Raw genomic sequence first — 22842 nt, forward strand, 5'->3', positions numbered from 1 at the left:
TGGAAGAGAATTCTTTTCTTTGCCAAATTAGGATGTTTTTTCATGGTTTTTTTACTCAACCACTGCAATAATGGTGCATAAGACTCTCTAAACATCATTTATCATTTTGCTAGTGATTGACATTGATGATTCCGCGTGGGTACAAAAAAACCATGGCCATCACCTTGTTGGCTGGTTTCAACATCTTCCCCTTCTTCGAAGCTGGATCAATCGATTATGAAAAAGAATGGAAAAAATAAAGTGATGTAAAGGGAGACCAATTAAGTTATAGGCAGAATGAAGGTTGGTGGGAGAAAGGCAGGACAAGTGGGTGTACCAATTACTGATGGACAATGGGATACTTAAGACAGTGATAGAAGGGAGAATGCTGGAAGAGCGAGGTAAAGGGAGGAAAATAATAGGCATTTTGGTTGGATTAAAGGGAGTTAAGGAAGTATTTTGAGCTAAAAAATGAGATATTAGGTGGATGTTCATTCTTGACGTACCTTGTGACTTTATAATTGAATTGATAAAATTGTCTTCAAGGGGAAGTGAGTGACCTTGAAATATGTTTTTGAAACCTGAAAATTGTGGAAGCTTATTATTTCCTCAATTATTTATGCATGTATCCTCTAGAACAAGGTAATTATTAAAATTGCTCGAGAGTAATTTGAACTTCCTCTTTCTACTATACCTTCTAAAACTAAGCATTTAAAAATTTTTTGCAGTACCATAAGGAACTTTCCCGTCTAATGACAGGTGAAGCTCGAACCAAACTTTCCCGTGGCATGATTGATTTCGCTCGGCAGTGGATGGCTTTTGTGCAGTTGCGATGTGAGCAGGGTAGAGGCCTTCGTCCCAGTTGGGCTCAGCAAGGTCTGGAATTTCTTTCTCTAATATGTGACCCACGCCACACTCAGTGTATATCGGATGCAGAATTTCAGGTATGTACTATCAATGCATCGTAATTTCCTAACTAAGGCTCAAAAACAAAGCCTAATGCTTTGCCTGTTCAATTAATTATCTTCTCCTCTTTTTATTTGTATAGTTACATATATGTTATGAAACCGCCAAGTAATGACTATATTTGGTCATATTCTTGGAAACTGTACAAATCAGTACAACTATAACTTTGATGGAGTCACCTTCTGATTTGTATTCAAAATGTGAGAATTTTACAGTTAAAAATCAATTACCTTGAATAGAATTGAACTCGTATCTTTTTAAACCCTTAGAAATTCACAGTTTAAGGGGACACCTCAGTAGGTTAACTGTTTACTGTACTTGACTGGATATTGTGAGATCAGGGTTTGGATCCGAGTAAAGGCAAATGATATTTACATTGTGAAATTCTCACACATAATTTGGTCACTTTGTCAGTCTCATCTTTAAAGACAAAGTATTTTAGAAAGGGATGCAAAGATTGGTTTGGTGTAATTTGGGATGCAGGAAGAACTTTGGACATTGTGCTTTTCAAAGCTATTTGCATCAGTATCAAATGCGGGCACTTAAAAGATGAATTTTTGTAGTTCATTTTTAGATGTTTGAGCGAATAAATTTTCACTTACTGATGAAAATCTCCTTGCCTAAATGTAACTTCATATTAATGATTGTTTATGTCCATTAATGTGTGATCCCAGTATATTTTCAGGAAAGTTTTGTTGTGAAATCTCAAACCTTTTTATTTAATGCTCATTTTCTTTGTAATTTCAATGGGCCATAAGGATCTCAAGAGTAGCATGGAGAAGTGCGTCTCATATGTGGTTGGGTGTGCCATGGACCGGAGTCCATCCTCATCAGCTTGCCTCTCTGCTCTTGGAATTTCAGCATCTTTCATTCCGTCTCCTGTTTCCTCACGACCCAATTCTCCTCATCCAGTGCGACGAATGTTTTCCAGCAATGATGCACATTCACGGTCAACTTCTCCTCATGGGACAAAGTCATACCGTAGCTCACGTTCTTTGCAGGAGGGAATTCTTAATGATCCAGTAGAAAATAGGTAATTTCAGGAATGATATAATATTCCTAGAAGTGGGCTGTAAATGAATATGATAAAGAGTAAACGTTTGATTCTCTGTGAGTGAATTACCCATTTTGCAAATTATCCATGCTATTCTGTTCCTAGTACCTCAAACTTTTAATAAACTTACAATCGTAAAGATAATTAAATGCTTTGAAACTTTGATATGCTATTTAAAAAAATACAAATCTGAGATACCTAGTATTTTTTTTTGAAGTTTTTAATTTATAAAATTAAAATTTATCAATAGTATTTCATATTTTAATTTAAACATTTTTTTACTCCACATACTTTCCCATTGTCGTTTCCCTTACATTAATTAATTAGCCCTGATAATTCCATATTCCCCTTTTAGGTTAGCAAATACATTGCTTTACTATTCTGCAAAAAATAATATATTATATCATTCATGTGGAAAAGTATGTATGGAATAGAACTTTTGTACTCCTCAAAAATGCTTGATAGAATTGAATATTCAATCTCTTAATATATTAAAAATGACAGGGAAAATTGTATTTACATGTAAACAAATATATCTTATATAGCTGCATTAAATTTTATTTTGAATTGAGGAAATATGTTCACACACAGCATGAAAATAAACACATTTAAAGATTTTTAGCTTGGAATTATTCTTCTTACAGGAAAAGGGGTATGCTGCCTTTGGTCAATGGAAGTGAAACTTTGGTGGTGCCAAGCAAAGGTATATATATTCAGGACGTGCATAGTGGGGTTGATCTAAGGTGACTACGGATTTTTTCTAGAAAAAAGTGGTTTTTGTGGCAAATGATCACTTTAAAAGGCTATCTAAAGATAAAAGATACCTTGAAGAACTTTATTTTATGAAATACTTAGGTATGAATTTAATTACATATGAAATTTTATGATATTATGTACTTAATTCCTATTTTGAAAACATTAAGCATGTATGAGGTTTGTCGTGCCGTCAAAACGCCAACTAAATATGTGAGGGTCATTTCTCTGTGTTTTCTGGTATAAATGTTTTATATGTACACGTTTAAGTACATATACATATATATAAGTGGTCTGTGCAATAAATACGCTAACTGGTGCAATCTGGCGGCTATGATGCAGACTCTAGCCCCGCCCACTAGCAGCGCTAGTTGCCTGAGACCCAATGAGCCGTCTGTGCTTGGCGGATTGTCGAGCTGTGCATATGGTGCCAGTTATGCTAGTTTCTGTCGTCCTTGTTTTTCCTGTTTGTCAAAAATGGAAATTGACACAATCACGGAGCAACAAATCAGAATCAAGTGTCTTGGTGAAGTGCAGTAAAATTTATCAAGAAATTACTGAAATGTTGACAGCTGTTTACGGTGATAATGCTCTGAAGAAAACATCCGTTTTCAAGTGGATTAAGCATTTTAAAGATGGCCGAAAAGACGCCACACATGATGCAAGGCCGGTATGACCTTCAACCATCTGTGTTGACGACAACATTAATCGTTGTGGTCCCTTGTCTGTACCGATCGTTGAAAAATTATCCAAATGATAGCTGATGAACTGAATTTAGGAAAATTAATAGTACACACAAATTTAAGTGAACATTTGGGTTAAAAATGTGTGAAAAATTTGTTACAAAACCGCATTGATTGTTCGCCAGTTTCTGGTGAAACATTCAATCACCATCCTTGATCATCCTCCTCATTTACCAGATTTCACCCCCTGCGACTTTTTCCTTTTTCCAAAATGCAAACAAGTGATGAGGGGACATCACTGGGAAGATGTGAACACAATAGTGCAATAAACTATGAGAAAACTAAAAAGCCTAACTGCCAAGGACCTCCAAGGGCACTTTAAACCGTGGAAAAGGAGATGGAATAAGTTCATAGCAAGGAATGGAGAGTACTTTGAAGGGGACAAATTCGATGTAGACTAAATTTTGCAAACTTAAGTTTTTATGGCCTCATTTCGTGTATTTATCGGACAGACCTCATATAGTATGTATTTGATATATACACATGTATAACAGCAAACATTATTTGTTTGTACCATTTCTGATGAGTGCATATTATTAATTTTTCAAATGCCTAAGTTACTAGAACCTTAACTTTGAGCATAGTTATGCATGTCTTGGAAATAAGGTTGTTGAGAAAAAATGATGAGAGTAAATTGGGGGCTATAGATATGTGAGAGTGGAGAAGAATGGAGAAAATAAAATTGATTGAAAGGGAATAAACAATGAAGTTTTAGGAATGGTAGGGGAAGAGTGATGGCTGTCTTGTTGGGAGTAATTCAAGGAAGGCAGGACTTGTTGATGCAGGAGATACTGAAAGGCCCTGGGATATTGAAGTCTGATAGTGGAGAGAATACTGAGAAATAAAGGAAGCGGTAGGAAAACAAGAGGCATTTTCGATGGAATCGTAAGGGGTAGAAGGTTTGCAGGGATAAAGTATGAGTTGTTGTAATATTTAGTTTGGAGTGAAAGGGTATTTCGTGTCATGTTCATTAGGACATACATGTATGATAGTTTGTGGTGCCAAGATATATAAAATACCAACCATAAGCCGGTAGACTAGAAGCTAATAGAAAAAAATCAAGAAAGTGTATATGTTTGATGTGTTTATTGTAAAAGTGAAGAATATCTAATATATCATCTGATATCATTCCGAATTCATCCACATTATAGATAGTCTTCCTCTAATGGTTTAATTTCTTTCTATTTAGCAGCTTTTTGAAGGTCTGCATTCTCATTCTCACCACTCACGCTGTTGAATAGCCATTTTTGTGCCAATTTCTAAAGCCTTCCAACCTTAGAACACCTCAAGTTGCACAGAAGTATTCGATTGGCTATATTTCATCAGCCTTTTCGTCTTTTCCTGTGGTCGTTTGAGTACTAATTGGAAATTTTGCATCAGCTTCTTGTAACCTCTTGATTGATGTCTTAGTGTGTTTCAAAATGTTGGCAATACATTTTCACTTCCTTAAAGGACATAGTAATGGCAGCATTAGAAGAAGAATTATGCTAAAAAAGAAGCATTTACTAGAAGATCAATTATGGTAGGTGCAAGAAGTAAAAATGTGAAGGAAAGATTAGTAATGCCTTTAATATGGAGTGAGTTGTGAATTTGAAGCCTTGTCTTAAAGCAAGAGGATTTTCATGGATGGGAGGCTTTTGAGGTGTTGATGTTGCAAAGAATAGAAAAACTAAGTTGGACAGAGAGGAAGTTGCAGAGGAAAATCTGAAAAAGGCAGACAGATTGGAAGGAGGAAATATTGGAAGATAGTGGGATATTTAAAGGACTTGATAGAAAGGAGAGTATTGGGTAAGTAGAGTAGAGGAAGGGAGAGAGTGAGCTTTCTAGATATCATGAATGTAAGTAGAAGTTATAAATTAATGAAGAGAGAAACAGTGTTGGTGAAAAACCAAGGAAGTCTCATGATAATTAGTCAGGGGAACCTTCAGAAGTAGTCTTTAGAGACTTTACAAAACCTACCTTTGAATACTGCTTTAATGCATGACTAAAATTTTGATTTAGTTTCCTTCATTGGCCATTATATTTCACCTGGTCGCCTGTGGCAGGTAAAGTTCATTGAAAGGGTTAAAATTTGGCCTGGTTGTGGTCACCCTAATTGGTAGTCATGCATTCAAGGTTTAATCAGTGTTAGATCTAGTACCAGTCCTGGTAATAAAAAGTCATTTCGGACGATTGTTGTCTCTTGAATCAGTTTTGAAAAGATAGATTCCACTGTAGTATTTTCAGTCTTAGGCTCCTTTCATTTGTTATAAAGTATTTTAATGACTAGTAAATGATGTAAAAAATCTTTTCGAATATTACCAATCCATTCTCTATTGAGGAGTATGTGACATCAGACATACCATTTGTGAAGATCCTAAAAAGTCATCTTTGCCTTATCATCCATAAAATTGCCAATCCAAATTCAGATTTGCATTCTTCCTTTACCAGGGCACAATCCAGGGATATCATCCAGCTGTGATACTTTGTGATATGAATTTTAACTTGTATTCACAGGATCCTCACTAGATTTATCGCCGCAAGGAGAAACCCCCACATCTCTAAGTCGGATGGACAGAGTTCGCTTGGCAGTCGCAAAGCTGGAAACAAAACTCGAAGATAGGTTGATGGATAATGAGCTAATTGGACATGTGGCACCTGAGGCCCAGCGTAAATCATTAGATAACTTTCACATCCGTGCCAAGAGTGTGGTCTTCAGTTGGCAGCGTGGTATTAAGTTAGGTAAGTGAGTGACCTTTCATTAGGCAGATATGAGATGATTAATTTGGGCATGTGTTTTAATTAGGATGTTCTCACTAAGTAATGGGGATGTGTTAGTCCTGTGGGTAGAGCGCTGGTCTTTTGACTGGTGAGTCCCAGTTTGCTTCTGGGTAATGCCTCTGGGCAAGCTCAGTTTCACCCAAGCTGTGTGGTTTTTTGGGTACCAGATCTTCCTTGGAAAACATACATGGCACAGGGAAGGTTCGTGTTTTCTCAATGTGTGGACTGCATTTTAGGAACATAACCATCATATAAATATGCTGAAAATGGAAATTTATTGTAATTGTTTTTATGTCTTCTTGTATTAGCAGTTGTAATTTTTAGATTATCCTGGCAAAATATTTTGGTGGAGTTAGACAAATGCTTAGGCAAAATGTAGCCATCAAAATTTTGTCCAATATACTTCCATGGTGATTTTTTTCATACTACATGGTACAAGTGCTGCATCCTTTTATGGTGCCTGTTTCGGCCATTCTGCTATTGTCAGAGAAATTGGAGAAATTGAATGGGGAGTGCAGTAATTACAAAGTAAAGCATAGTAAAATGTGTACTGTGCTCAGTTAGTTGGTGAACTCCTTCCAGGCCAGCCATTTTCTCACAGAGAAAGTTTTTTTTTAAATAAACATTCCTTTTTATGTAAATTTACATGCTGGAGGAAGCAAGTGTATTTGTGGGAGCTGACTATAAAAATATGGTGACCAAGGAAATGTTCTTTTTTTTCAAGAAACTGCGGGAGATGGCACCACAGTAACTTTTAACAGAGTTATCTGCTGACATGCATTTCAATGCAACAATTTCAGAGTGTGAAAAATCATCAAAACTCCTGGTCAAATGATTTTTACATTATGACATTGTTGCATTGTTCTTTGTTTTGTTTAAATCACAAATAAGAACAAATTTAGTAATATTTGTGAATTTACTAAGTCAGGAAATGTTTAATTGGCAAAAACAAAAGGTATCAATTTCTCAATTTTTCCATAAATTAAGAAATTTGCATGCCTTAGAGGTCGCATTTCTCTCTGGTAATGGTACCCTTGGTTCAATATTACATATCCTGCTGCAATTGCGAACCTCAGTTATTTTTCAAGTGCATGCATTACCTTCTGGGAAATGCTTGGAATATTGCTATTGGCAAGCAATTATTATTCCCATAAGATATAACCATAAGTTTCACACTCATTAATAATATTATTCAATGTAAGTGGGGTGTGGATTTTAATTTGACAGTCAAAATGGGCAATTGGTCAGCATCGTGAAAGATTTCCACTAATATCATTAGTTTGAGATTTGGTAAATAAATTTTATTTAGGAAGCATTTATTTGTGAAAGCAATCTGTGAAAAAATTTTTGAAATCAGTAAATGATTTGTTAAATTTGCTTCACTCAAAAATGGTATACACGTACATAGGTAGTGACATATAAATGTGAGGTGGCATTAACAAATTATGACTGCTCTGTACATTAAATAAAAAGATAAAAATGATATAATGATTTTGCCTGAATCTTTACAATGAAAGTATTTTTAACAATATGAATGGTAAACTAAATTATTGTGACTTATTTTAAACTTCTATCCTTTTTACTTTGTCTTCATTTTGCAGTTCTAATTAATTATAAGGATAGTGATTCACTACCATTTCACTTCAGGTCAAGGGTGTTTTGGTAAAGTTTACACTGCCGTAAACAATCGAACTGGAGAGTTAATGGCCATGAAGGAAATACAGCTGCATCCCAATGACCATCTAACTGTTATTCGTTCAGTTGCTGAAGAGTTACGTATTTTTGAGGGTATTCACCATCGCCATTTGGTACGATACTATGGAGTTGAAATTCATAGGGTGAGTATTGGCAGCCTGGTAACTAATGGGGGCTAATTAAGGTAAAACTGTGATGGAAATCAATTCATGTTCAAAAATGGTCGTAGATGAAATCAGTGTTGTATGTGTTATATATGTTGTTGTGTTATCTGTAAGCAAAAGCAACCCGCCATGAATTATTTCCCGAGTAGAGATTGTGATTAATGAGTAATTCATACACCATATCAAGTTAATCCTTAGTTTCACATTGATGAATAATTTTAGTGAAATAGATGTGTGGATGAACTACATATTTTGGCGGCCAAAGTTGTCAACAAATTGAATTATCTTTAATTTTGTTGGTGTACAGAGAAGTAAATATCGTTGTATAGAAAGCATGTATGAGGTGTATCATAAAGTTTTAATCAATACTAAAAATAATCAAGATATAAACTTCATTTTTATTTGTTATTCTTCAGACTATTCTTCATAGTCATCATCCATAGTTTTATATTTCTCCCAGCATTTCTTGACCTTTTGAAGGCCATCATTGTAGAACTCAGCAGGTTGAATTGAAAATCGTTGCTCCACTTCTTGAACTTGTAGATTGTTCTTTCAGAACCCTGGGGGACTCTGCTCCTTTATATTCAACTGTTGTCAAGTGGACAAATATGTTAAAAATTGGCTGGGACAGTGTAGATGATGATCCGCGTAGTGGTTGGTCAAAATGTGCCACTACTCCAGAAATTATTGCTTAAGTACATTAAATGGTCATGCAGGATCGCCGACCAAAAGTGCAGGAAATTGTAGGGATGTCATCTGAATGAGCATATCACAATTTAATGGTGCAATTGGTTATGAGAAAGCTATCTGCTAGATGGGTGCCATGACTCTTGATACAGGATCATAAATGCATCAGAATGGAACATGCCTATCCCATTCCTATATCTCTCATCTGACACAATCTTCAACATTCCATTGCCGTTCAGAATACTACGCATCGATCTGTCTTCTTGCCTCCTGTGGATTTCTCCCAAAAATCCCTTCTCCTCCACCCACTTCTTTGTTTGTTTCCTTCCTGTCCATTTCACCTTTTCCATCATTCTTCAAATCCCTATTTCAGAAACCTCAAATCTACACTTTATCATCTTGCCACCATGACCACGTTTATGTGCCATACAAAACCACATTCTTTAGCAAAATTTTGATGAGCCATCTTATAACACTTTTACTACAAGCCTATTTCGGGTGGAATGTGCAAAGACTGCAAGTGTTATTTTCAGCAAGTTTGCAAAATTCTAGATTTTGAATTATTTCTAGTGCTTAAATTTATTTAATCCATCTACTTTTTTACCCAATATTGAAGATATATTTGCAGGTTAGGATCATGGAAGAATTACAGGGTTTGACCTCAATTTTTAGAAAGGAAAAAATGACAAATTAATTACAGCATTTTAAAAAATCAAACTTTTATGTTTATTTTATATTATCATTGAAAAAATATTATTTCTATGCAATGAAATAATATTTTTTATTGATAAATTTAGTTTCTCTCCAGTGTTCCATTTTCATGATGATCAATTAATTTTTGCTAGAGATATAATTATTTTATATGACTGTGCACTTATGCTCTTATCAGCTGATTCATACATGATTATGGAAGCATTCACTGTGAAAGCCTTTATTGCATTTAGCACACAGTTTGGGATCTTTTTCTTTGTCCTTCTCCTTTTTACCCTCTTATACTGCATACCCTAGAGTCTTTCTCTTTTTTATTTGGCAGTTTTAAGTTTTTTGGCACCACTCATCACTGATGACTCAAGTTACGTGACTCTGTTTTGCTTTTCTTGAAGCCATTCTCTGTCAAGTCCCTCAAATATGCTGATGGTATAATTTTACCTGGGCAAAGGCACTTGAAGGAGCATGCTTTGGTCCTGGTGTCCCAGGAAACTCAGTGGCTATCTTTGGAGGGTTATCACAATTCACTCGCACTTTGACCCACTCACCTTTGCCTAGATCAGCATTTCCATCCTCTTGTTGGTCGGACCCACATTAGTCATCTCCCTCGGAGAAAGAAGAGATCTGAGGTCTCTTTATCCCTGATCTTGAGGTGTAAATGAAAGATTCTTCACTGCTGGAATAAGAAATCTCTTCATCGTAGGTCTCGAATGGCAAATCACGGTTGTCATTATTAGCGACAAGGGCCTCTTCAATATCCTTACTTTTCAAACACTTTGACATTTGTCACACAGGCAGCCATAAAATAATATTTTATAAATTTTATCAAAATGAAAAATTATAAATTGCAGATTGCCGTGTCTACTTGTCAAACACTAAATGACATGAAGAAAGTAGGGCACATAGTTCATGAAAACATATTTACTTAAATTCATAAAATGTAACTATTTCTCCAATAAGACTCAGGTCTCCAAGAATTTAACACAACAGGATTTGCGCTAATTCTTGGTAAAATTAGACGACAGAAAAGGTCAAGCAAAATTATGAATATGGCAAAATGTGATAAACAGAAAGTTCACCAATATATCTGTATATGAAGGAGGAGATTTTGTGAAAACACGGGGAACTCCATATGTCATTGCGATCTAAAATTGTAAGATGTCTTAATTGTAAGATGTCTTAATTGTCAACAATTACTTAGTATTAGCTGATCTTGCTGTAAACCGACACTGTAAAATAGATGTAAAGTGACAGAGGAAATATAGTCCAGCACAAGCTCTCACCAGCATGTAAGATCATATGCTTCTGGTATGAGGGTAACAAAAAAACATGGGAGAACTTACGAGTAAAACATTATGTGCAAAATCAGCCTATATCTTGAGAATAGGGGAAACCATCCTAGTGAGCAGCACAGATAGAGCACAAGCCTTAGAAGGAGACGGAAGCCATTGACTGGGCAGCATATCACGAAGTAAAATAGTCAAAAACACTGGGCCAATATATCGCCCATGGCAGTTTTTGCACAACCTACGAGGGCTGATATATCGGCCAGCTGTTAAAGGGTCCTTACTCAACATCTCTATCATCAATTTCTTCTGAAAGCTTCTGGCTTCTTTGCTTGGTGCAATTCTTCTTCATATATCCCTACTACTTAAGTCATTTTGGTCCAATCACTTCTGAGATTGGCAAGTTAATAATAATAATAATTATGCTTGGCATTACAGGAGGAAATGTTAATTTTCATGGAGTATTGTGCTGAAGGGACTTTAGAAAATCTTGTGTCTGCCACTATGGAAGCATCTGCCAATGGACTTCCAGAGCCTATTATTCGTAGGTACACCTTTCAGCTGCTACAAGCTGTGGCCACTTTACATCATCATGGCATTGTACATCGGGACATTAAAAGTATGTATGCTCTATGATACACATTTCATCTGTCTCTCTCAGACTTGTTTTTAGCTATTAATCATTAAAGTATACCTAGGTTGAATTACATGATAGTTTTATTTATTAAGGATTTCACATTTTTCCAAATCCTTTAATTTGTAAGCTGCAAATTCTCTGATCACCTATGTTGGTTCAGATTAATGATTGAAGAATCCATGAAAAAATTACATTGCTTTTAAATCATCAACTAATGATTCATTTGTTATGTGATGTGGCATTTTTGTAAATATGTATGCATTGTGATAAAGTTGAAATACTAAGTCTGTACAAAAAAGATGAGAGACTGGTCTTTCTATGCGCTAACTGCTTAATGGATCACAATCAGTGAGTTGTCGCCTTCTAGCGGCATCGATGAGAAGTAAATACCACCTTGCTTGTGGCCATATCTTGAATTGTCTCCGCACAACAGCAACGCTTGTCTGAGTTTGCACACGCTTACTGTACAAATTCTTGTGCCAGTGAGAATGAAGGTGTTAGAGAAGCAGTGCGTGTGAATGGAATTTTGTTTTAACCTCGGGAAAAGTGTAACTGAGACTTCTGCAATAATTCAATAGGCATTGGACAATGAATCTATGAGTCGGGCACAGTGTTTTCGTTAGTACAACTGATTCTTCTGGGCAAACCTCCACTGATGAAGAACCGAGAAGTGAACGACCATAGATGTCAACAAATATTGCCCATTTCAAGAGTATGATTGATTTAGTGCATGCAAACCATAGGTTAACTGCTAGGGAGATTGCCAATAAAATTAACATTAGTGGTGGATTGTGTTTCACCATTTTGACAGAAATGTTGGGCGTGCAGTGCATCTTGTCCAAATTTATGCCGCGAGTGTTAATGGATGAACCAAGGCAAAAACATCTTGACATCAGACAGGAACTGCTCGATTGCTCAAACAACAACTGAAACTTATTAAAAATAGTCATTACAGGTGATGAAATTGGGGTTTGTCATTATGATATAAAAACCAAATCCCAGTCTTCATCATGGAAGGGGCTATCTTCCCTATGACCCTAAAAAGCTTGGATATCTCGATCAAGCATGAAGGTGATGTTAATCATTTTCTTTGATAGGGAAGGGATTTTTCATTATGAATATGTCCTCAAAGCACAAACAGTGATTGGGCAGTACTATATAAAGGTTATGAGAAGGTTAAGACAGCATGTAGCAGAGGAGACCACAAATGTGGAAAAACAACTCTTGGTGCTTTCATCACGACAATGCACTGGCGCACATATCATTGACTGTTACTGAGTTTTAGACTAAAAACAGCGCACCAGTGATCACCCTGCCACCCTACTCTCTGGATCTTGCTCCAGCGAACTCTTTCCTTTTTCTTAAGTTGAAAAGATGCCTCTTTGAAACTATTGAAGACATATGACAAAATTGTGCCACAGACCTAAAGGCTATCCCAAAGGAAGCATTCCAGGTGGCATTTAAAAGCTGGAAAAAATGTTTAGAGCGTTGTATTGGCAGCCAAGGGCTGTATTTTGAAGGTGATAAGCATGATTTAAAGGGTAACTAATAAAAACAAGTGTTTATTTTTTTATATGATTGTATAGCACTGGAGGTGGGGTGGAAGACAGAGGGTAGATGTTAAGATGGGTTCATTGGTGTGGAGAGGGGAGAGATTCATTTTGGGAAGTGAGGGCTGCTATTGGTAATTGGGTAGTCAGTGTATGAGTTAAATGAAGGTTGGTGTTGTGCATCTGGGTTTGATTATGAAGAAAACACATTTAGAAGGGGTGATCAGCAAGAGTACCATTGTTCATTGACCAACTTTTCATGCAATTTGTCCTGGAAGAAGATGCAGCTGCTGAAGTGCATCAAGTCTTGGGCCATTCTTTACCCTCTGAAGGATAGTGAGATTTTAATCTCGAAGATTCTTGGCAAAGTGAAGGGGGTTTTGTTTGTAAAGCATGAACAGTGTCCTTTGGTTCTTACTTAGAAATTCCAATCTCGTGTTTCTGACATAGCTGGAGTTGCAGTAACTGCTTCGGACATTGTATTCTCCCCTTCATTTCATCACTGATATTGTCTTTTGCGCTGTCTCATAGATTACCTCAGGCTCTACTATTGTAAAAAGCTGTCTTTTAGTTTGGCTATCAGCAGTAGTTTTTTTCTCTTCTGGAAGACATTTGACCTATGCCACACCATATGAGTGCAAAGGCTACTCACTAGAAGGCTTGGGTTCCATTCCATGTAATGTCCTCAGCCATCCTGAGCATCACCCAAGAGGTGTGATTTTTTGGGTACTTAACTTAATTGGGTACTTTTTTCAAAGGGGAAGGGAAGATGTAAGGTTGAGTCTTGTGAGCCAAATTATCATTTTCTTTGATAATAATTTTTATTGGCTGAAGAGTCAGTTCAGAATATTTCATGCACACGCTGAGGTTTAAAAGATCCATGAGCATACCCTAAGGTATACTGCTGGCATTCTCTTCATGTCTTTTTCCTTTGTTGTATAATGTTACATTGAATGTAACTAGGCATTAGCAGTATGCACATTGCATTGTCATCCTTTCCATTTCAGGTGCAAACATATTTCTAACAGATGAGGGCAACTGCTTAAAACTTGGAGACTTTGGATCAGCAGTGCAAATAAAAGCTCACACCACCATACCTGGTGAACTCCGTTCCTTTGTGGGGACCCAAGGTATATTTCTTGTGGAATTTTTAATTTTTGAATTATGTCACATATCCATAAATGGATTCATGACTTTTGCATTGCTTATCTGTATTGAGTCAATGGCTTACACGAGAGTTTTTTGTTCATAATGCAGGAATAATTTCCATATTTGCTGGCATATTGGGTGTAGGGTATACACTTTTTGCCCTTCAAAATATGGCTAAAATATGGGATATATTGTATGCACTGGAAAAACAAAATTATGAGTTGAAATTTTCGTCTAAAACTTCTGGTTTATATTAATATACATTTTTTAGTATTGTATTGCAAAAGAGTGGTTTCAAAAATATTTCCATTAGTTTTTTCTGTTCTTTAAAAATGGTAAGTTGCATGGTATATCTTTTGCTTTGCTCTGATAGAATGAGCATTCCAGTAGAATTAGTTTCGATCCAATGATATTTAAATGTAAGAATTATCCAATGTGCACATGCATGTGTTAATTGAATAGATGAAAGCTGATAAAATCATATATTCTATTATGATGTGGATGGTGCGACTCCCAACTTGAAACTAAACTACCTTGGGGTGTATGCTGGCAGTAAATCCACGTACTTATTTACTGTTTTGAGTTTTATTAAAGTGCTATTGGCCACATAAGTAGATATTATAGGTGAGTTCATCATTAAAAATTTGGTTGTGGTAAGGAAGTAGTCAGAATGGCCATTGCTGAGTGGCCAAGAGCCTCTTGTGCTTGCACTATTGTGGATAATTGCAATCATTGCATTTGTGCATCAACGAAAACGTAGAAACAGTATGGTTTTACTTTAATTTGAAATATTTTAATGTGTTTTTGAATAAAACAAATTTTGGAGTTTTTTGATGAGAATAAGGAGAATGGAAAAAATAAAATGGGCGAAAGGAAAATAAACAAGGAAGGTGGGGAAGGAGAAAGGATTGTTGAGAGACAACCAAAGGTGGCAGGAAAGATGGATGCAGAGCATTTTGATTGGGAATGAGACTGTGATACAGAGAAGGACTTAAAGGAAAGCCAGGAAGGGGTAGTAATAGGATAGGCAAGTTGGACAGAATGAAGGGAGAAAGGTAGTATGGGGAATTAAAGAAGGGTCTGCTGTGATGTCAAATTTCAGTATATCTTTTGTTAGGAGAGGCTAAGAAATGTATCGATGTTCAAACTTGTGTCTAGCCATAAACTACCTTTAAGTTATAGACTATCTAATAATGTTATTTTTTCCTTACGTGCATTGCATTCAATTTCCAGTAAAAATGAGCTTATATTGAATGTGTATCATTTTTCAGCATACATGGCACCTGAAGTTTTCATGAAAACAACCCATGAGGGGCATGGGAGAGCAGTTGACATATGGTCTCTTGGATGTGTAGTTGTGGAGATGACATCTGGGAAGGTAAAAAGAATTTTCCATGGAAAGATTAGTATTTTGATTCATTAAGGTACCTGATTGCAGTGTGCTATCTGGACACTAATGCTGCCTTGGTGGCTTAATAGCTTGAAGCATTCGGAATACATTGAGGGATCCAGGTTTGAATCCCAGTCAAAACATGTAATCCTTATGCTGTGAAATTTCTGCATATTTGATGCCATTATTCATTTCCTTGTGAATGCTCTCGCTTTTGCACAAGGGTAAAGGTAGAAAAGTGAAGTAGGCTTGCAGGAAACTTAACAGTCAATGAAAAATTTCTAATGAATATACTTGTTATTATAACCAAATGGACCTAGCTTAAAAAATTACCCTCTTAATAAATTCAAATCTCCGGATTTACTCATTCAAATAACTTTTATGGTTTCTTTAGCTAATACTAGCAATTGTACTGTTTTTGAGTTACTTTCTCTTGTGGTAATTATCAAAAGTATCTCCCAATGTATTGGGCAATGTGGGACTGAAATGAGTATTGTAATAGCAATGATTTCTTTAAAGTGTTTTAGTATTAAAAAAACTGGTATTTAATGATGAATATTTTATCCAGACTAAGAGATCTGATTTTAGCCTAGTCTTTTTTTGTAAATTATTTCGATTTTTTAACATGCTGCTGTATGGAACTTGAATCTAGGCATTAAATGCAAGACAGTTGGTTGTTAGAAAATTATTTTACCATAATTGTACTGTTTTAAATATGTCATTTGGCTGTAAGACTAATGAAGAAAATGTTAAAAGGGATACCCAAAATAAAATTATATTATGTTATTATTTATATTCTGAGGCTAATATCAAGTAATTTTATTTGCAGCGTCCTTGGCATGAATTTGATAGCAACTATCAAATAATGTTTAAGGTGGGAATGGGTGAGATCCCAGCTTGGCCCTCAACACTCAGTCAGGAGGGGGAGGATTTTCTTAATCGTTGCCTTCAGCATGATTCAAGGAAGCGTGATACAGCTGCTGGCTTATTGAATCATACTTTTGTCAAGGTAAGAATTCTATAAAACTTTGAAACGCAAAACAATATATAACCACAATGAGGTTTCACCAAAGAAATCCTTATTATCACCATAATGTGTTATCTGGATAGGTATGAAGCTCAAATATTCTTTCTACATCACAGTTAAGAACTGTTTTCCGTTTCATGGCATTTTAAAAAAGAACTGAATTGGAATTTCATCATCTTATTTTTGTTAGTTACAGGATCTGCACAGAGATTGGTTCCAAAAAGTTCATGGAGTTTGCCATGCTTAAAAAAATCTTCAAAAGTAATCTTCATTTCCATACTATGATTTTGGTTGAAATTAATTGGTCCTTGTCATCTTGAAAATTTATGTTAAGTTATTCACTACCAAAGTTCTGGATACCAAGTTGGTTGGAGGGATTAGAGAATTTTCTCATTCTGGTTGAGTAAGCCTTTGTTAAATTCCCTTTCCAGGGCATTGCTTAAAGAATAAACATCTTATTTTACAAGAAACAGCCCAGGATTTTTAAATGAAGAACAAAAATTTTGCATTAATATTTTAAATTCATAACTTTTTTCTGCTATTATTATGTAAAATTTAAAATACCTAAGCATTAAGAATAAAGTTCCATATCTCATAGAAATTCATGTTTAATCTTGTGTAAAGGTTAAAACATGTACAAAGCCATCTTTGTTTTTTTTCTATATATTTTTTCAATTTCTGAGTGACCATTGGCTTTTCGTTCATTTGAAAATTTTTGCATCAACCAATGTTTAATTATTGCTTGCAAAATATGTAATACAACATATATTTTCAGGTGGAGGTGGATGAGGAATACCAGTCTCTCCGTCTACCATCCATGCTTGAAGAGTATTTGAAAAACAATCTGCAAAAATGATTTTTATTCTACCAAAATTATATATATTGATTGCTTTTGAAATTCACAGATGGAGGGAAAGCTGCATGTGAATCTGAGAGTAATTTCTGTCTAACTAGATATGTTCATTCCATTTGGCAGGACAAAAATGATTTAGGCTTATTGGGATCCTTTGCACAAAAAATTGTGGAATTCTCTTAATTCAGGAAAGATGTGAATATGTGCTGGATAAAACTACAAAAATACAAGGCCTAGTGAAATATTAGACATTAGTTACTAAATTTATTTTTTAAGTTTGACCGAGGTCAGTCATATATCTGACACATTTAGGTCGTTCCACCTTTAGATTGATTATATTCAGTATTTTAAGGCAATGTCATATGATGAATTTAGAGCAAGAATGTAAGATCTGATCTGTTATTTGAAAAGATATAATTAATTCTTCTTTGCTTGTTTCACATTGCTTTACGGATTCCTAATTCACCCAGCTTTGATGTGTTGTACTTGTAATTCTAAAAATCAAGGGTCAAGTTCTCCTTAGGTGTAATGATATTGATGCATTATCATTTAAGTATGCAGAGAAATGTGAAGCACAACCTAATTTCAGCAACAGAGAAAATTTTGGAAATAGACATTTTAGTCGATTTTGGCAATTCAACTATCAAACAACTTGTTGCAAGTGGTTGAAAATGTAATCGTGAAGCTAAATTTTTTCATGGTTTCTACATGATATTTTTTATTTTACACAGGATTTATTCTCTAATATGCATGCCAATCTTGTCCACTCATTAAAATTTCTAAATACTGACCAATTTTCTTCATATCAGAAGAAAATTCTGAGTGAAAATATTTATTTTTATTCTATTTCTTGATCTTGCAACCGAAAGGCTTTTACATCTTGAACAATACTAAATGAATTACTGTTTAAGAGAAACTAATATTTGTCAAATTACATCACATTGTTATTACCTCAAGGTATTGCCATGTTTTTTTCTTTCATTGTGCATAATTTTATTGTAAATGTATTCATATTCCCATGGCAATCTCATGGATAATTTCTTATTGCATTAGTAACTAGAGCAGGGCATCGGGAGGAATGTTTGTGAATGTACTATTTACCAAGAATACATCAGTTTTCAGATGGACAGAACATCTTAGAAGTATATTATAATCAGATAGGAGGGAGATAGATAAAATTCAGCGAGTGAATGTATTGAAATTTATATGGGAACTAGTTACCAGTGTCAGTCATTGCAAACACTTTTGTCTCCCTTCACATCATGTTTGTGGAAAAAAGGAGAACTTCAAAATTGTGCCCTTAATATGATTTTCACTTTCGTGAGATTTCTTCATTGGTGATTACCTTAATTTCTTATTTCTCATTCCTGAGGCTCACCAACTGTTTCACATATGCTAATGTTTTCAAGAGATGGAATTGGGGGTGGTTTTGTAAAGCATTAGTTAGAATCTCAGTAAGAAACCAGTGATCAATTTTCCTACATGAAGCATTTGTAAATGTCTTTTCCATGATTAAGGTTGACCATCTCCTGTATAAGTTTTAAATTAAGAGTTACTAAATCTAGTCCAAGTAGGTGTGCAAGACCAGGGAGTTGGAAAATACGTCATAGCTGAATGCAGAGAAAATTTAAAAATCAGGAATAATCCAATTTAAACAACATGTCAGCCACAGTCGTGCTTAAAGTACCTAAGTACCTTCACTTTTCGTGATAGCCAAGCTTAACGAGATTTTCCCTAGCTGAACTTCTGCTCCAGAAATATAGGGTCCGTACAATAAGTATCGGGACTGGTTCCAAAAATCAAAATTTATTGCAGTTATCATTGCAATTACTTAATAATCTTCAAAATATGTTCTTCCTGCATCGATACACGTAGTTCAGTGCATCTGCCACTTGTCAAAAGTCTGCTGGAAGTCTGTTTCCAGAATACTGTTGAGAGCCTTTGTTATCGCTGCTTGAACCGCCTTGATGGAGTCGAACCAATATCCTTTGAGCTCCTTTTGAGCTATCCTTTGAGGTATAACGTTGTCAAGAAAGTCTTCATCTTCCTGGATGCAGTCCAAAATTTCTTGTGCATTTTCCACCCGTGACAGTTTTTGTTCCTCGCTCAAGACTTTTGGCACCAGCTTCGAGCACACTTTCCTCATCGCAAGATTCTCTGTTACAATGTTTCTGACTGAAAGGCCGGTCTCTTCACTGATAAGGGTAATGGTTAAATACCTGTCAGAGTCCAAAACATTTTTCACTCTGGCCACCTGAGTATCGGTTCGAGCGGTCGTCGGGCATCCGATGTGGTGCTCATCTTCGACGAGCTTCCGGCCTTCCCATAAGCCTGTTTAATGAGCTCAAGGGTCTCCGATGTGGATTTCCCGAGTTTAATGCAAAACTTCACGGCATAGCATTGCTCAATGGTGTGCTCCATGCTGGCGCGACGACACCATAAACAATCACACGTCACAAAAATCCACCTCCTGTCTCAACGCATGCCCGGAGGCAACTGAACTAAAGTGCGCTTGAGTGGTGGGTGACCCCTCTACCAAGCCGACTGGTCAGACCCCCATCCACCACTCCTTAGAGGCTACAGCGAACCAGTCACAATACTTATTGTATGGATGCTGTAGCGGTATATCATCATTTTCCCGAATGGATTTTCCCAAATAGCATTTTCCCAAATTGTCCCCTTCCCGAATGACATTTTCCCAAATGCAATTTCCCGAATGCCATTTCCCAAATGCAATTTCCCGAATGAGTATTACAAAATCTTATTTAAATCAAAATTTTATTACACTATTTTAATCACAATACAATATTGTGTGCTTGCGGGAAAAATGCTATTCAGGAAAATGCTCTTTGGGAAAATGATAGGTAACCGTGCTCTCGATTTTAAATAAAGATATCCATCTATAATGCCCTTAGTTTAACCGATAAATTTTTTTTCCATCACTAAAATTTTTGCAGTGAAGGTTACAGTCTTAGAAAACTGGTAAGTAAATAAATAAACAGTCGCCCTAGTAACCGAGAGCGTTCTCATTTTTTGTTTTTTGAAAACTCATTTTTTTTTAAACTCATTCGGGAAAACTATTATTTGGGAAAGTAGTTTTCGGGAAATTGTGTTCGGGAATTTGTCATTCGGGAAGGGGACTTTTGGGAAAAATGCTATTAGGGAAAATACGTATGGGAAAATGATAGGTAACCTGCTGTAGCATGTGTAAGCTCATCACTTAAATCTTTCGCATGCCTATAACACTCAGCAGGACGAAAAAAAGAGGGTAAGCCCGAGTAATAATCGTTCACAATGTCTACACTGACTTCATTCTTTTCTTTCGTAATTTAGTTTTTCAATAGCTTCCATGGTGTAATCATTGGAAGTAAGCATTTAATTCAAGAGTAGTCTAAAGGAATGGAAGCAAGTATTAATGGCACAATCTTCCTCAAATGGCTTATTTTCTCAGATTATCTCATTATATTCAACTGAAAGCACCTACCTTTGATTTTGTTGTGCAAACAGGGAAAGGCCCTTTTGGATCTCAAAATTATTTTGGTGGGCTATTTCTAAGTTAGCCTCTTCAGTAAGCGATTTTCATATTGTAGTACCAGTTATACAGTATACATCAAGTAAAAATAAGACATCTATATTCCACACGACATCTTTGTTGCTCCTTTCATAGATTGAAACTTACTGTTTTGGCAACAATGTAATAGAGATGTTTATGTTGCCATAGAGATGATTATATGTATTGATATGAAGTAATGTGGTTTACTCAATGAGGATTTATCCCATAATGTAATGCCAGATGTAATTGGTCTTACCAGCTATATAATCACGAATTCATCTGATGTGGGAACATATGAAAAGGTTTGCCATATTGAGGATTGTGATATATAGATGTCTTATGATTTAATGCAAAGTATTTATCTCTTTGTTGGAAAAATGATTTAGTAGCATGCTGCCTTATCATGACTAAAACAATGTGTTTTTAATTTTTTCTGGTAAAGTAATTGAAATTTTAAAGAATTGGGGAATAGGTACTGAAGATGCAATGTTGAAGTATACTCCTTATCAATTTGACGAACAATGCAATTTTACCTACAAAATAATTTATGAAAAATGTTACAAAGTAGTGAAGTTACATACAAGGCTAAGATCTTGACAAGTTATGTGGTGTTGGTTTTTCATTTTTGGTTGCAAGTTGTATTGTGTGTGCTGGTTTAACCTTTTATTAATGATAGAAGATACCGTACCTCATCATATGAATGTATCATGATGAGTTTTTAGTATTAGTACAAATTAATTTGTACTGTAACCTCAGGTTTTGTGATTAGTGTACCGTATTGTATGTAAATTATGGTATTATTAAAGCCAGAGTAAGTTAAGCTTGCCATCTGCATCAATAGTAAATTCCTTCCTGGCAGTAACTTCTCATGTGTACAATTAGTGAATACCATGTACATAGTTTATTAAAGAGTATCTATTAAATATTGATGACACATTGACATTTTTTAATTGCACTGTTGTCAACTCTGTGCCATAATTTGACATCCATCACACACACAATTCATTCATTGGTTTAACCAGACAGCAGAAACATCTATTCAGCACAACAAAATTGTAAACATGTAAGATTTTTTCATATCTTCAGATTTTTTCACAATCAAGCATGCTGAAGTCATAAATATATCTTAATCAAAACAGTGAGGAAAATCATTTTGTTTGCATTGAAAGTTATATCTTGACATTAAGTAATGAGTTATCATTCTTATCTTGCCATCAAAAAATTATTTGTTCAGCCCGTAAGTTGACCCTTGAAACCCCAAGCATTAATGGCACATTTTATTTCTGCCTGCAAACTTTGTTAGCAATGTAGTCATTAAAATAATTTGAAATCTGTGAAATGAATGGTTGTTTCTTCATATTATTATTGGGATTCCACTGCTTAAAAGTAGGTTTTGGATGGACACAGCCTGTAAAATCCTTCAAATGTAAAATAAAAATTATTACACTTCATTTTGCATCTGCAGTTTCATAAATAGTTGTACATTTGGGGTTGTACAAATATTTTATTTTTGTGTTTCCTGAAATAATTTGTGTTTTAATGTTATTGGTAAAAGTTGTCCAGCATTGAATCAATTATTTTGATCTCCCTGTCCACAAGTGCTTAAGGCACTACGCTGAATTTAAAAAAAAAGTATAATGCAGTTCATTATTTTTAAGCTCTATATAATTTGTATTAAGATTTTGTCATGGAGCGAAATTTTTCAAGAAAATGAACATTTTTTTCTTTTAGATATTAGTTAAGGTTGATGGTTTTAGTTCAGTTCAATCAAAATATTATGAAGTTTTTATCTCATTACTTGAGATTAAACTCTGGATGTGCTAGACTGGAAAACACTCTGATGACCGTTGACGTGTGCTATATCCTTTGGAAAATATCGAGCAACTCC

The 22842-nt window shown here is 35.3% G+C and overlaps 1 protein-coding gene across 1 annotated transcript in view; it reads left to right on the top strand.

Annotated features, from left to right (window-relative positions):
* Mekk1 (mitogen-activated protein kinase kinase kinase 4) overlaps positions 1-22359 on the top strand; it is a 51922-nt gene extending 29563 nt beyond the window's left edge. Inside the window, exons 17-26 of the mRNA XM_071599685.1 lie at positions 708-923; positions 1704-1978; positions 2644-2702; positions 5992-6216; positions 7903-8093; positions 11234-11414; positions 13990-14112; positions 15403-15509; positions 16351-16530; positions 17324-22359. Of these exons, the coding sequence (XP_071455786.1) occupies positions 708-923; positions 1704-1978; positions 2644-2702; positions 5992-6216; positions 7903-8093; positions 11234-11414; positions 13990-14112; positions 15403-15509; positions 16351-16530; positions 17324-17404 (1638 nt within the window). The 3' untranslated portion in view covers positions 17405-22359. The remainder of the gene's footprint in view (positions 1-707; positions 924-1703; positions 1979-2643; positions 2703-5991; positions 6217-7902; positions 8094-11233; positions 11415-13989; positions 14113-15402; positions 15510-16350; positions 16531-17323) is intronic.
* Positions 22360-22842: the final 483 nt, after the last annotated feature.

This window comes from Hetaerina americana, unplaced genomic scaffold, assembly GCF_022747635.1.
Source record: "Hetaerina americana unplaced genomic scaffold, ioHetAmer1.1.p SCAF_11, whole genome shotgun sequence".
NCBI classification, from domain to species: Eukaryota; Metazoa; Arthropoda; class Insecta; order Odonata; family Calopterygidae; genus Hetaerina; species Hetaerina americana.